The following is a 12,962-nucleotide window of genomic DNA, read 5'->3' as shown; positions in this document are numbered from 1 at the left end:
GGCAACATTACCTCCCAAAAGCTTAGCTATGAATATATTCTTTGTGAGGGTGGGGGAGAAAGCTTCTGCTGAAAATAAACTGTGATTCTAAATGTTTTTAGACAATCAGCTGTGAGAAAACTACTTGGACAGTAATGTGGTTGAACTCTGACTTTAAATAGAATTTAAAGGAAAGCCCCCTCTTAAAATGTAGAACTTCTGATAAATGAAAAGCAAAATACAATGCTTAACTGCTAAAACAATAGAATTTGGTTTTTGGCATACCAGATTGTGTATGAAATAATGTGTTGAAGTTCTTATAAAGATTTGGTTAAAAATTCCTAGTCTTACCTGCATGCATCTCCCCTAATTCATTAAGATTTTCTGCAGATTTTCTGCACTTCAAGAGAAAAGTGACCCTGTGTGGGACTGAGTAGGTGAAGTGTCTTTACAGTAAATTATAAGGATATTTTTGCTTTCATTCAAAAGATGTCTTCTGTGTACTATACAGAAAACATTATACATATTGGTATGTCTAAAAATGTTTGGTTATATCGGGAAATATAAATATAAATGTTGTTCCTACTCTTTATTTTATACTGGACACGTGCATTGATAAATAAATTCTTTAATAAAGAGTACATAAATTATTATTTATCTGGGCCTAAGGTAAATTATGTACTTCCAATTTATGCAACTTCTTGCTTAAGCAACTTATTTGCTTCTGAACTCAACAACCACTGTGTTACATTTGGTTGAGATATAGTGCTCTTTCTTAGAGACAAATGTGTCAGGAATTTTTAAAATATAATTTGATAACGATCAGTCAGGACTGGCATTTCCTAATGAAATTAATACATCTTTAAATTACACATACCATAATGATTTTCAAAAATATTTTACTTTGATGTCATTTTTCAAATTAAAAGTTATGTTTCTGACAATGAAGGAGGAATTATATTCTGTCTGGTGCAGGAAGGAAACCCCATTTGCCTAGGTAGCGCTTTTGTGACTGTATAAGAGGTCATGAAATATAAATTATAACACTGCACTTGGACCCCAGTCTAGCAGAGCACTTAAGCATGTGCTTACCTTCAAGCACCTGAGTAGTTCCATTGACTACTACACTACACCCTGTTCCATGATAGAGCTTAGATACCAAATTCTGCTAGTTTCAGACAAAATTAAAAACAAAAAGCCCATATGAATGTATGCTAAGAAAACAATTTAATGTTAAAGGTTTGTGTTTAAAAATATAAAATATCTGATAATCTTATTTCCTTGCTTGCAAGTCAGAAATTTGTTACAAGGGATGAGTATCTGTATATGTTTCTATATACTATGAAACTAGCTCACTGTTTATACTCTTCTAATGTAAAATATTCCAACTTTTACACCAAACACTTAAAATGGAAATCCTAAACTCTCACCAAAACATCCTGTGTTGTCAGCTCCTTTATATGGTCATTAAAAATTTTGTAAACCCTTAAGTTCTCCACTAAAATCTTCTTCAAAACGTTACAAACATCAGCAGAAAACTAAAGGCCCCTTGTTGCAGTATTTAAGGAGGAAGCCATTCACCTGAACATTAGCTTTAAAATCAATCCCTGAATTTATATTGACCGGCTTTTGAGACTCTCTGGAAAACAATGTGACATCAAGCTATAATCTGAATTCTTAGTTCTATCATCTCTATAAAATATCTCCGTCAGACCAAGTGGTGCTTACGACAATGGTACCTTGTCAAGTAGGGTATAGTAGAATGTGTCTGTCTGTCTGATATATATATATATATGTAAATATATATATATATTTTTTACATATAATGTGATTTGATTTTATTTAATGCTAAATAATTAAACTTCTCATACTATTCTCTTTGATAATTAAATGTTAGCTATTTTAATAAGGTGTCGAGAAATAAAGAATATAAATGCTTTTAAATAAACACTTCTAAATCTTCTTGAGTAGATGATAACCTAAAAACACAAAGATTAGCCTAATTTTTTTGGCCTAATTTTGGGCAAATGGTATTGCTTACGTTTTTGTGCACTATATATGTAGCTGGCACGTTAAATTAATCGTGTAAGTGGTTTGTTACTAATATTTAAATGTCTGCATAATAAATACTTTGTTACCTACAATATCAAGCCCTGTTTTCTAATGCAGCATTGTTTAACACAGTTGTGCTTTGGAAAAAGGATACACATTCTCATGCTCCCATAACCTCTTAGCAAAAGCACTTTGCAGCAAAGTGTATCGATGGTGTGCAGATGGAATGTGAGATTTACTCATGGTTTTGGATTTCTGCCAGGCACTGAGGGATGGAAACAAGCTGGCACAGATGGAAGAGGCGCCACTTTTCCCTGGAGAATCAATCAAAGCGATTGGTATGTGTAGTTTTGAATTTATAGTATTAAATCATTACTTTATGAATAAAGATAAAATCAAATGGTTTCTGTATTGGTTTTGTTCTTTCTTCTTGTAGTTTATAATTCTACCTTGAATGATCAAATTTGCTACGGATTTTCTTAGTTATTCAAACCCTAACGCTATGCTATAAGTAAATCAGTTCAACATAGTGTAAACAGATCTGTGTGGTATTTTATTTCAACAAGCAGCTGATCGACATAGACAAATTAGCAAGGTTGGGGGGAGGGTGCATCTGTGCTCAAAATTTCCCCATAGGTCATAAATTCATTCCCGAGTTTCAAGCACTTCAGGATTTAGCCCGGAAAGAAAATGAAAATATGGTGTTGACTGTCCCATTTTAATTAGATCTTTTGCAGTCAAATGACCTGCTGTGGAAAGTTGTGTGGTGGAATTAGTTTGTAGGGACCACAAAAAGATCACTGACTACCAGAATGGAGATTGTAACCCAGTCTGTAGTGGCAAAAGGTACACAGTCACTCATTCTACTATCAAGAGCTCTAATTGGATACAGTCTTAATGCCAGATTTTTCAAACTGCTCCAAAAACCTGAAATAATCTGTGGAAATCTGATAGCTATATATAAATCCTCTCTGTTTAAGTGTGCAAAATAGAAGGCCTTAGGTTTTAGTTTTTGTGAAGTAACATAGTTTGATCTTGGGGTGTTTTGTTAGATGCAAGTAGAACAGTTATGTGAAACCAGGTTGCTAAACTGTCACTGTTTGTTCTACTGAAATGTAGAAATTATTTTTAAAAAGGTATGCAAAACCCAGATTTGGACATAATCTTTGCTCAGACACATTACTTGAGCAGCTAACTTGAGCATTAGTTTCAGGATGACTGTTGCTTGCCACATGAGCCTTCCCATCTGACTAATGTAAGGTGCAACAAGGGCAGAGAATGCTGTTGTGATTGTCAGAAAAAGGGAGATATGGTGTAGCCTGGTATTTTTGCAATATGAAGACTTTGGGACTCCTCGAATTCTGATTTGAAGTCGATGAAATGTGCACAGAACTCACATATGGATGGTGACAGGACAAATAGCTATTATTCCAAGCCACTCTGGTTTTCTTAAATATAAGATACAACAAACTGGCAACTTTGGAGAAAGGCAAAAGGCTATTTCTCATGTTACATAAAATATTTGTATGCCATTTCATGGACTCCCCACAAAAACATTCTGTATAGTATAGCTCCAATAAGGAGTAATGCTTCATGTCACATCACCATTCTCTTAGGCTGGTTTATGGTGGGGATTTAGCACGTATTGCTTAGAACTGAAGAATTTGATCATTCTCTTTGTAAATACCTTTTTAAAAATGCAGAGGACTTTTTCTTTCAAATCAAAATTTGAGAGTAGAAGGTCAGTTATAGTGGCTTTGAAATAGTTTCATATAGAAGTCTCAAAGATCTCTAGTACATTGGAACTGTAGGAGGTTTCTTGTATACAATTTTTGGTTTTCTATAAAGAGCTTCTTCTAGCACAAATGCCTACAATAATAAAATGGAACTTTCATTTCTGTCTTTTTCCAGCTAAAGATGTCATGTATATCTGTCCATTTATGGGAGCAGTCAGTGGTACACTGACAGTGACGGACTTCAAAATGTATTTCAAAAATGTTGAGAGGGTGAGACTTTAAGATCTATGTGCATATTTCTTCCAGCTAGAATCTGAAGTAGATTTTCAGAAGGTGACAAACTTAGTTTAAATTAAATGTAAAGTAGTTCCACAGCAATCAATTCAAAAGGAACTATAAAAAGACTAGTAGAACACACAATTTGACATGAATTATACTAGATTACATATACTTCCCAAGGCAATTAAAAATGTTTTTATCTTATTTTTTTAATCCGAATTTCAGGATCCACATTTTGTTCTTGATGTTCCCCTTGGAGTAATAAGTAGAGTTGAAAAGATTGGAGTGCAGAGCCATGGAGACAACTCCTGTGGTATAGAAATTGTTTGCAAGGTACAGAATGAATTCCTAGGAAATGCAGTGGATGCCTATCTATTACTGTTTAATTGCATTAATTTCATTTTTGTATTAAGGGGAACCTGCACCCACAATGCCTTGTGCTATTGTTCTATCTGATCCCATAAGCATGCTGGGTTTGGTTGGAATTTGGATGGGAAACTTGCAAGAAATGTTTCACCTCATTGGTGAATTCTAGGGTATAATGCCTACTTCAGTGGCATATTGAGACCTTCCTGATTTTTCCAGTAGTCTCATTTTAGAACAGAATTTTGTTAACGACTAGGAGAGTTAGAAAATGTGACTTGCCTTAATGTCAGTAGCCAGTGCTTAGTTTCAGTCAGCTTTGTAACTGCATCTATTTTTTTTTTTTAATTTATCAAAGTGTAAGAGAGTTTGACTTATTTTCTGACAGGATATGAGAAACTTGCGGCTTGCCTATAAACAGGAAGAACAGAGCAGACTGGAGATATTTGAAAACCTCGTAACTCAAGCATTTCCTCTTTCTAATGGGCTGGTAAGTACTAAAATGGGGAAAGGACTGCCTGCCTCTGTTTGTCTTCTTCTTGGAAGTGTAGGGAAATAAGCAAATACTGCATAACAAATATATTAATTTGTTGATTCTAGATATCATGAAGCATTCAGATTACTCTGGCTTGACTTCTTTATTTCAGTAATTTACAGAACTGAGAGCCAGGTGCTGCTACCAGTGAAAACAGTGACTTTATTGGTTTCAGGGTTTGTTGACTTTCATTATAAGCATTTGTCTATAATAAATAATTGGGGAATTTCAGAATGAAGGATAAAGGAGTTTGGTGCCTAAGGCCCAGTTTGGGGACTGTGATGCACAAAACTCCCACTGAACCCTGTAGGTGCCTAATCTCACTCAGTCCCTAGGCACCTATGTTTCTGCCTCTGGGCATGCACCCTGCTTCCTTCCTCTGGACAGCAGGTGGCTTATCTCTCACCTAAACCTCAGACATTCACAAACTGGGGAAGATAGTTGTTCGACCACCTAAGTCTTGTGTTAGACCTGATCCAGTAGGTACCCTCTGAGCACAGCTACCTGATTTGGCTCCTTAGGGGAGTTCAGACAAAACAACTGGAGAGTGGGGAATTATTGGAACTCCCTCATAACTTTTAGCCCAGTGATCACTTGTGATGTGGGAGACTCCTGGTTCAAGTCCCCCCTCTTTCTGAATGGGAACAGGGATCTGCCAACTTTTCAGGGCAGTGCTCTAACCATTGGGCTGTGGGTTTTTCTCAGTCTCTTCTGTTTAACTCTGGATAAATAATTAGTCATTCTGGCCAGAGAAAGAGAGTGCATACAAGGGTGAGTGACTCCATAGCTTGATGGGAGATCCAGGATCCAGTCCTACCGCTCCAGTGACTCTTTAATTATTTATCCAGAGTGGAACAGCTTCAACAGGAGAGGCTGAAGGAGCCCCACATCAGAATATTCCATAGCCCAGTTGTTCCCATCCTCCCAACCCCAGGGCTTCTTGCAAACTCTGAAGAGAATTCCTGGCTGTGACTTGCTAGCAGAGATAGGTGCTTCTCTACCGCCTGGACTTAGGCACATATCATGGTGAGAGGGACACACAACCGCTACTTGGCATCTCCCATTGGCTAGCTTAGGTAGCTCCCTGCCAACCGGGCTGGCTTTTGTGAATTGCAGCCTGTTTATTTACAGGGCAATAAAAAAAAACACCCCATGCCCCAAGTTTCAGAGACCGGGACAATTGACTTGGGCTCGCAGGCTAGGGCTGTAGGGCTAAAAATGTCAGTGTAGACACTTGGGCTGGAGCCCAGGTTCTGAAACCCATTCCCCTTGCAGGGTTTCAGAATCTGGTCTCCAGTCCAAGCCTGAATGTCTACAATGCAATTTTTAGCCCCACAGCCTAAGCCCCGTGAGCCCAAGTCAACAGACACAGGTCAGCCGTGCTCATGTTGTGGGTCTTTTATTGCAGACATATTTTCAGGCGGATCTCTCTCCTCATTCATTGTATAGGGAACCTAAGTGCCTAACTCAGGCTTTGTGAATTGCAGCGATTTTCTAGGGGCCTAAAAGTTTGGCGTTGTGATGCTCAGCGTCAGAATGCCTAACTCCTCTTGTGCATCCAGGCCAAAGTGCTTTCCCGAATTCAATGTCCAGATAACAATAGCTAGGCACAAGTTGCCTTGTTTAGCTTTAGCTATACAATTTCAGTATCATATTAGTATACAATTTCAGTATCGTCCAATGGGTAGGGTACTGGACTGAGAGTGATGGGGCTTGAATTCTATTCATGGCCTTACTGCTGACCTGTGTGACCACGGGCTAGTCATTTTACCTTTCTGTTTCCTTTGCTATCTGAATTGACAAGACACACAATCTCTTTGGGGAAGGAACTGTCTCTTCTTTTGTGTTTGAACAATCACTAGTACAGTGAAGCCCAGTCTTGACTGGGGCCTCTAGGCACTACTGTAAAACAAATGTTGTATATAAGATTTTGTCTTTTGGAAACTAATTGAATCAGCTTTTGTGGCTTTCATTTTCAGAGCTCACCATGTTTACAGGAATTCTAGTTTACTAAATGGCTAAATACTGCATAGTAATTTGTGTTTTAACATTGTTGCTTTCAGCCACTTTTTGCATTCAGCTATAAAGAAAAATTTTCTGTTAATGGTTGGAAAGTTTATGATCCAATGGCAGAATATAAGCGGCAGGTAGGTTATACAAGTAATCCCCTTTTCATTTTGTTTTGGTAGTCTTCTGAACCTAATTTACCTTTTTTTAGAAATGTTCACAGACAATTTGCAAACCTGAGTAACTAAACTTACTCTCTTAAATCCACATTTAGACATCTAAATGCAAGTCACCTGATTTTCGGTAGTGTTAGGCGCCCACAAATCCCATTGAAATCAATTGGGATTATAGGTGAGGAAGTCTCTTGGCAGTTATATAAGGACCTAAATCCGTATTTGGAGACTTAATTTTAAGCACCAGTTCTGAAAAGGTAGTCTGCTCATTTAAAAACAAATATGACCAGCAGTTACACAGAGGAATAATTTTAGTTTGGTCTCCTTAATCCATCAATTTCCTGGTGTAAAATAATTTCTTTCTATTTCACTATAGGCCCATTTTTTACTTTAGTGCAAACCCATCCAAATCACTGTTGCTTTTTAAATTATCTATAGGCTTTGGGGCTTCATACTGCCCCATATCTTTAACCAAAATATTGAGAAATGCTTCTGCTCACATAACCTTTGAAACACTGTGCAGAACAATGTGGGTATGGTTTTTAAAAAAAAAACATGTAATGGATCGTTCTTTTTTGGAGTCACTATACAACACACACATGTAAAGATCTAACTTTTTTAAAACATTGGATAAATGTTTTGCCTCTGCACAGGGTTTACCTAATGAGAGTTGGAAAATATCCAAAGTTAACAGCACCTATGAACTTTGTGATACATATCCTACTATCTTTGTTGTGCCAACCAGTGTGAAAGATGATGACCTCTCAAAAGTGGCAGCATTTAGAGCAAAAGGCAGAATTCCAGTAAGTAAGGCCTCTAATATTCATTATGAATTCTCTCTGTATTTGTAATATAGCTTCCTGAAGAAGAAATGTATTTGTAATGCATCTTATAAGAGATGCCTTTAGGGTTTTTAAAGGCTTCTGAGACAGCTATCCAGCTCCCTTCTACGAGAGAGGGCGAGTATAAAATGTATAGAAATACACTTACTGGCTTTGGAGCTGGAGGAAATTTTTAAAAAATTAATGAAGATAGTTATCACAGGGTTAGTGCAATTGTCCAGTGGCTTACTGCTGTGTACTGATCTTTAGTTCAAAGATAGCGTCCGACGCTAGTGGGGAACTGAAAGTGTCCGGTTGTGCTCCCCCTTGCTCCCATGGTGAGTGAGGTTTGGGGGTGAGGTGGAACGTGTGTGGTATCATTCTGACACCACATTGTGAGCTTCCTGAGAATGGCAATGTGTTCTTGGTAGAGATTATCCTACTCAGCTGCTCATATAGAGGGCTGTAAATGCAGCCATATTATACATGGGGAGGGTAAACTTTAGAAAAGAAATGACAACCCCAGGAGGGAGAAAGAAAGTGAGGAATTTTAATGTGATGTCATCTTGCAGTAGTTTCTGCCTGGGGCAGGAAGGAATGAGATATGTTCATGCTTGACTGCATAGACCTCCATACAGACGTAGCTTCCCGTTCTCCCCACCACAAAACCCTCTTACTGTATTTAAGCCCGTAGAAAGTATGTAGAAAGTAAAAGTTAAGGCTGTTTCTGAATGCTACGGAGAATAAAGTCATCGTTGTTTAGAACTACTTCACGTTTCAATCTAACTAAATTTGGGAACAGTGATACCATGTCTTTTACAGCCATGCTATTAATCTGCTATTTTCTCATCATCCCACTTTTGAATGTATGTGGTATGAATTATTCTTACTGAAATTTACATTCTCTCTCCCACTGGGAAGTTGTACCATGGCTTATTATGACTGACCAATTGCTCTAAGGACTGTCAATTTGATGCTGGTGCACTATCCTGAAACTAACTTTTTTTTAAACGCAGGTGTTGTCTTGGATTCACCCCGAGAGCCAGGCAACTATAACGCGCTGCAGCCAGCCACTGGTAGGCCCGAATGACAAACGTTGCAAAGAAGATGAAAAATACTTACAAACAATAATGGATGCCAATGCTCAGTCGCACAAGCTTATCATCTTTGATGCCAGACAAAACAGTGTTGCTGATACAAACAAGGTAGGTTGTCATTTGTTAAAATGGAGATTACTTTGCCCATGTACTGAGAAATAAACTTTATTCTGATATTTTCCATAGAAGTTCACTTCTCATAATAAAGTAATATATGTGTAAGCCCCTTGATAGTATCAAAGCGTTTTGTCAGCGTTAACTAATTCTTGCAGCAGCCCTGTGAATTATTGCTATCTCCAGTTTAAAGTTGGGTGGAGACTGAGGCAGAGATTGACTTGATTGCAGTCACAAGTGTTGTCAGAACCAAGATTTGAACTTATTGGTTCCTAGCTCCTTGTCCTGTATTGTAAAAGAATCCTTCTGTCGAGATAGTAATTTACTGAAGAAGTACTTCAATGGCCTGGACATGGGCCAATTGAGTTTATTACAGTTTGAGTCAGTTTTGCAAACAGAAGAAAGCTGTAGGAAGTAGAGATGTGCTGGTAATGATTATGGTGGGAGGAGAGGGGAAAAAGCCTACATGGAGTCCCCTGATTTATTTCTTATGTATATGGCATCAATTACCGAAGTAACTGTGCACTGAAATAGTGTACTTAAAAATAAATAGGGGTGGGGAAGGAACGTAGTAGTCCAAATTAACCCTAACCAGGTGCTTCAGAGGGAATGAACAGAATAGGCAATCATCAAGTGATCCATCCCCTGTCGTCCATTCCCAGCTTCTGGGCAGGGCCGTCCTTATCTGGGCAGGGCCGTCCTTACCCATACACAAACTATGCTGCGTGCTGCTCCAGCGGCCAGCCTGATCCCCGGCCGGCTGAGCTAGCCAGGAAAGCAGCCCCAGCCCGTGCTCTGCCTCTTTCCCAAAGCCTCCGCCCCGCCTCTTCCCACCCTTGCTCCACCCCAGCCCCACCCCTGCTACATCCCGGGGGACTGCAGCAGGGGTAGCGCACGCCCTGTACTCACCGGGCAGTGGGAAGTGGAGTGACCCAGCCCCAGCCTGCTCTGCTCCACCGGTTCCCAGTTGCGCCGCTGGTGAGTGCTGGGGAGTGGTTCCCCCATCTCCCCAAGTCCCAAGACTGGGATCTAGGGGAGCAGAGAGGGCTGGGGCCAGGTCACTCCACTTCCCACCACCCCGTGAGTGCGGGAGGAAGTGGAGGAAGTGCAGCGACCCTGCCCCAATCCACTCCGCTCTGCCGACTCGTGCTGGGGGGTGGTTTTACCCCTGCCCCCCCAAGCCTGCTTCTGCCCCCCCTGCGGAGGCCTGGGGCCAGTCCCTCCCCCCCTCACAGGCCTGGGGCACCAAAATGTCTAGGGACGGCCCTGCTTCTGGGAGTAGTTAAACATCAGTGTTTATTTTTCTTAAAATGTGTTTTCATTTGTTCTAAAATAACCGCCTCTAAAACTCCCTAGAAAGCAAAAATAACCCTCAGGATCTTATCAGAAACTCCTGTACTCTTTAAAATTTTAAATGACAGGCAAAAGGTGGAGGATATGAAAGTGAAAGTGCCTACCCAAATGCTGAGCTGGTCTTTTTGGAAATACATAACGTACATGTGATGAGGGAATCATTGCGGAAGCTGAAAGAAATAGTTTATCCTTCGATTGATGAGGCACGGTGGTTGTCCAATGTGGATTCAACGCACTGGTTGGAATACATAAGGGTAAGAGACTATAGATGTTAAAGACATTGCATGCTTTTTGCTTTTTAAAGCAATGTATTTGCTTGAATTTCAATATACCACACTAGAAATCCTTTCTCTGTGTTTATCATGTCTTTGGTCAGGATAATCCTAAAAAGTAACCCTTTTTACAAGTTTTATTTAGAACACAGTATTTCAGATCAGATAGAATATAAATATATGCCATACTGCATATTATGTATTTCATACTGTAGGTTTTAGGAAGTAGTCAATTAAATCCTGATAATGTAGGATCACATTCAGTTCTGGACAGCACTTAGTTTTCATGAGAGTGTGAATGTTGGCCGGGATACCAGGATTATCCCTGCTTTTTGGAAAAGTGCCATGGGAAATTCAAATTCCACTTAGACAACTACCAGCGGGACTTCATTTTTAAACACCACAGCCCTCCTCATCCTGCCATTCTATGCCATTAATGAAGCATTTGTGGACATGTATATTTCAGTGGGCCTGACTTCAGTGGAAGATGGATTGGTCCCTGTTACCATATGGATTACAGTCTCCTTTTATTATTTAACACTGCATTAAAATAAGTCAGTCCATATCATGTTTAAATTTACTAAGTGTTTTATTAACCTCTAAGAAGCTTTTAGAATGGATGATTTCTCTGCTATTTTCCCTTCTTTTTGGTGGTAAATATTGATGGAATGGCATTTAATGTGGAATTTGCTTTATACAACTTCAAATCAAATGTCACTCATGCAAAGCATTTTTGGATTGTGCACAAAATTATTCATATAATCTTAGCTCTGGTAATTCAGTTTAACTGCTACAGAAGAGCCAGCAGAGGGAGCAAAAATATAAAATATTTGCTATTTTGGGAAGAACTTAACTTTCTTATTTAGTTTAAAATCTTCCATTCCTATCAAACTAGTAAATATTCACAATCCAGAAGCCTTTTTCCATCCAAATTTATGAATTTGATACTTAAGTTTGACTGTCCATTTAAAAAAGAACTGGCTGTAGACCAGATAATGAGATTGAGATGTGATTAACTTCAGTGGGAGCTCTCTGCTTGAATAGGATGGCAGGATTGGACCCTGAAATCTCAATTTTGTAGTTAAGTTTAGAATAGTACCCTGAGAATTTTTAGACTGATGAAGATGGTAGTGGCTGACATATGTTTATCTCTATTTAAAAAAAATTCTGTCTGAGTACAGTCTGTGGATGATGCTCAGAATTTTTCAACTTATTTGGTGCTAGCTCAAACTGCAGCTTAATTGTAAAAGACTTTTTGGTTATGTCTACATTAAAAATGCTACAGTGGCATAGCTTCAGCAGTTCAGTGTAGGCACTAAGGGCTTGTCTATACACATAGCACTGAAGTGGTGAATCTGTATTGGTGCAGCTGTGCTGCTGTAGCACTTTAGTGAAGATGCTACTACGCGGATGGGAGAGCTTCTCCTGTTGGCATGGTTAATCCACCTCTGTAAGAGGTGGTAGCTATGTCAACAGGAAAAACTCTCCCTTTAACATAGTGTTGTCTACACCATGAGTTAGGTCAGTATAACTACCTTGCTCAGGGGTCTGGATTTTTCACACCCCTGAGTGATGTAGTTATACCAGTGTAAGTTTGTAGTGCAGACCTGGCCTCACTATAGCAACCGAAGGGGTTCTCCCATCTCTGTAGTTAATCCATCTCCCCGAGAGGCAGTAGCTAGGTCAGTGGAACAATTCTCCATTTGACCTAGCCCTGTCTACACTGAGGGTTAGGTCGGCACAGCTGTGTCTCTTAGGGGTGTGGCTTTTTCATACCTCTGGGAGACCTAGCAATGCCAATGTAAGTTTTCAGTGTAGACCAGCCCTTCGTGGTGTTTAGCTACCACAATGATAGGTAAGTTAAAAATACTGAAAGAGAAGTTAACATGTCATAAATATAAAGGGAAGGGTATACCCCTTTAAAATCCCTCCTGGCCAGAGGAAAAATCCTCTCACCTGTAAAGGGTTAAGAAGCTAGGATAACCTCGCTGGCACCTGACCAAAATGACCAATGAGGAGACAAGATACTTTCAAAAGCTGGGGGGAGGGCAAAACAAAGAGTCTGTCTGTGTGATGCTTTTGCCGGGGACAGAACAGGAATGGAGTCCTTAGAATTTAGTAAGTAATCTAGCTAGATATGTGTTAGATTATGATTTATTTAAATGGCTGAGAAATTAAGCT

At 39.3% G+C, this 12,962-nt stretch overlaps 1 protein-coding gene across 4 annotated transcripts in view; it reads left to right on the top strand.

Annotated features, from left to right (window-relative positions):
* Positions 1 to 12,962, top strand: part of MTMR1 (myotubularin related protein 1) — a 51,294-nt gene that overhangs the window by 12,392 nt on the left and 25,940 nt on the right. For all 4 annotated transcript variants that reach the window (XM_084639988.1, XM_084639986.1, XM_084639987.1 and 1 more), the window contains 8 exons: positions 2,294 to 2,369; positions 3,943 to 4,037; positions 4,272 to 4,379; positions 4,798 to 4,899; positions 7,008 to 7,091; positions 7,778 to 7,927; positions 8,962 to 9,150; positions 10,578 to 10,763. In XM_084639988.1, coding sequence (XP_084496114.1) covers positions 2,294 to 2,369; positions 3,943 to 4,037; positions 4,272 to 4,379; positions 4,798 to 4,899; positions 7,008 to 7,091; positions 7,778 to 7,927; positions 8,962 to 9,150; positions 10,578 to 10,763 — 990 coding nt within the window. The remainder of the gene's footprint in view (positions 1 to 2,293; positions 2,370 to 3,942; positions 4,038 to 4,271; positions 4,380 to 4,797; positions 4,900 to 7,007; positions 7,092 to 7,777; positions 7,928 to 8,961; positions 9,151 to 10,577; positions 10,764 to 12,962) is intronic.

This window comes from Lepidochelys olivacea (genome assembly GCF_965140295.1).
Source record: "Lepidochelys olivacea isolate rLepOli2 genome assembly, chromosome: 9".
Taxonomy (NCBI): domain Eukaryota; kingdom Metazoa; phylum Chordata; order Testudines; family Cheloniidae; genus Lepidochelys; species Lepidochelys olivacea.
The sequence above is the reverse complement of the archived record's forward strand: the minus strand, read 5'-3'. Positions and strand labels throughout refer to the sequence as shown.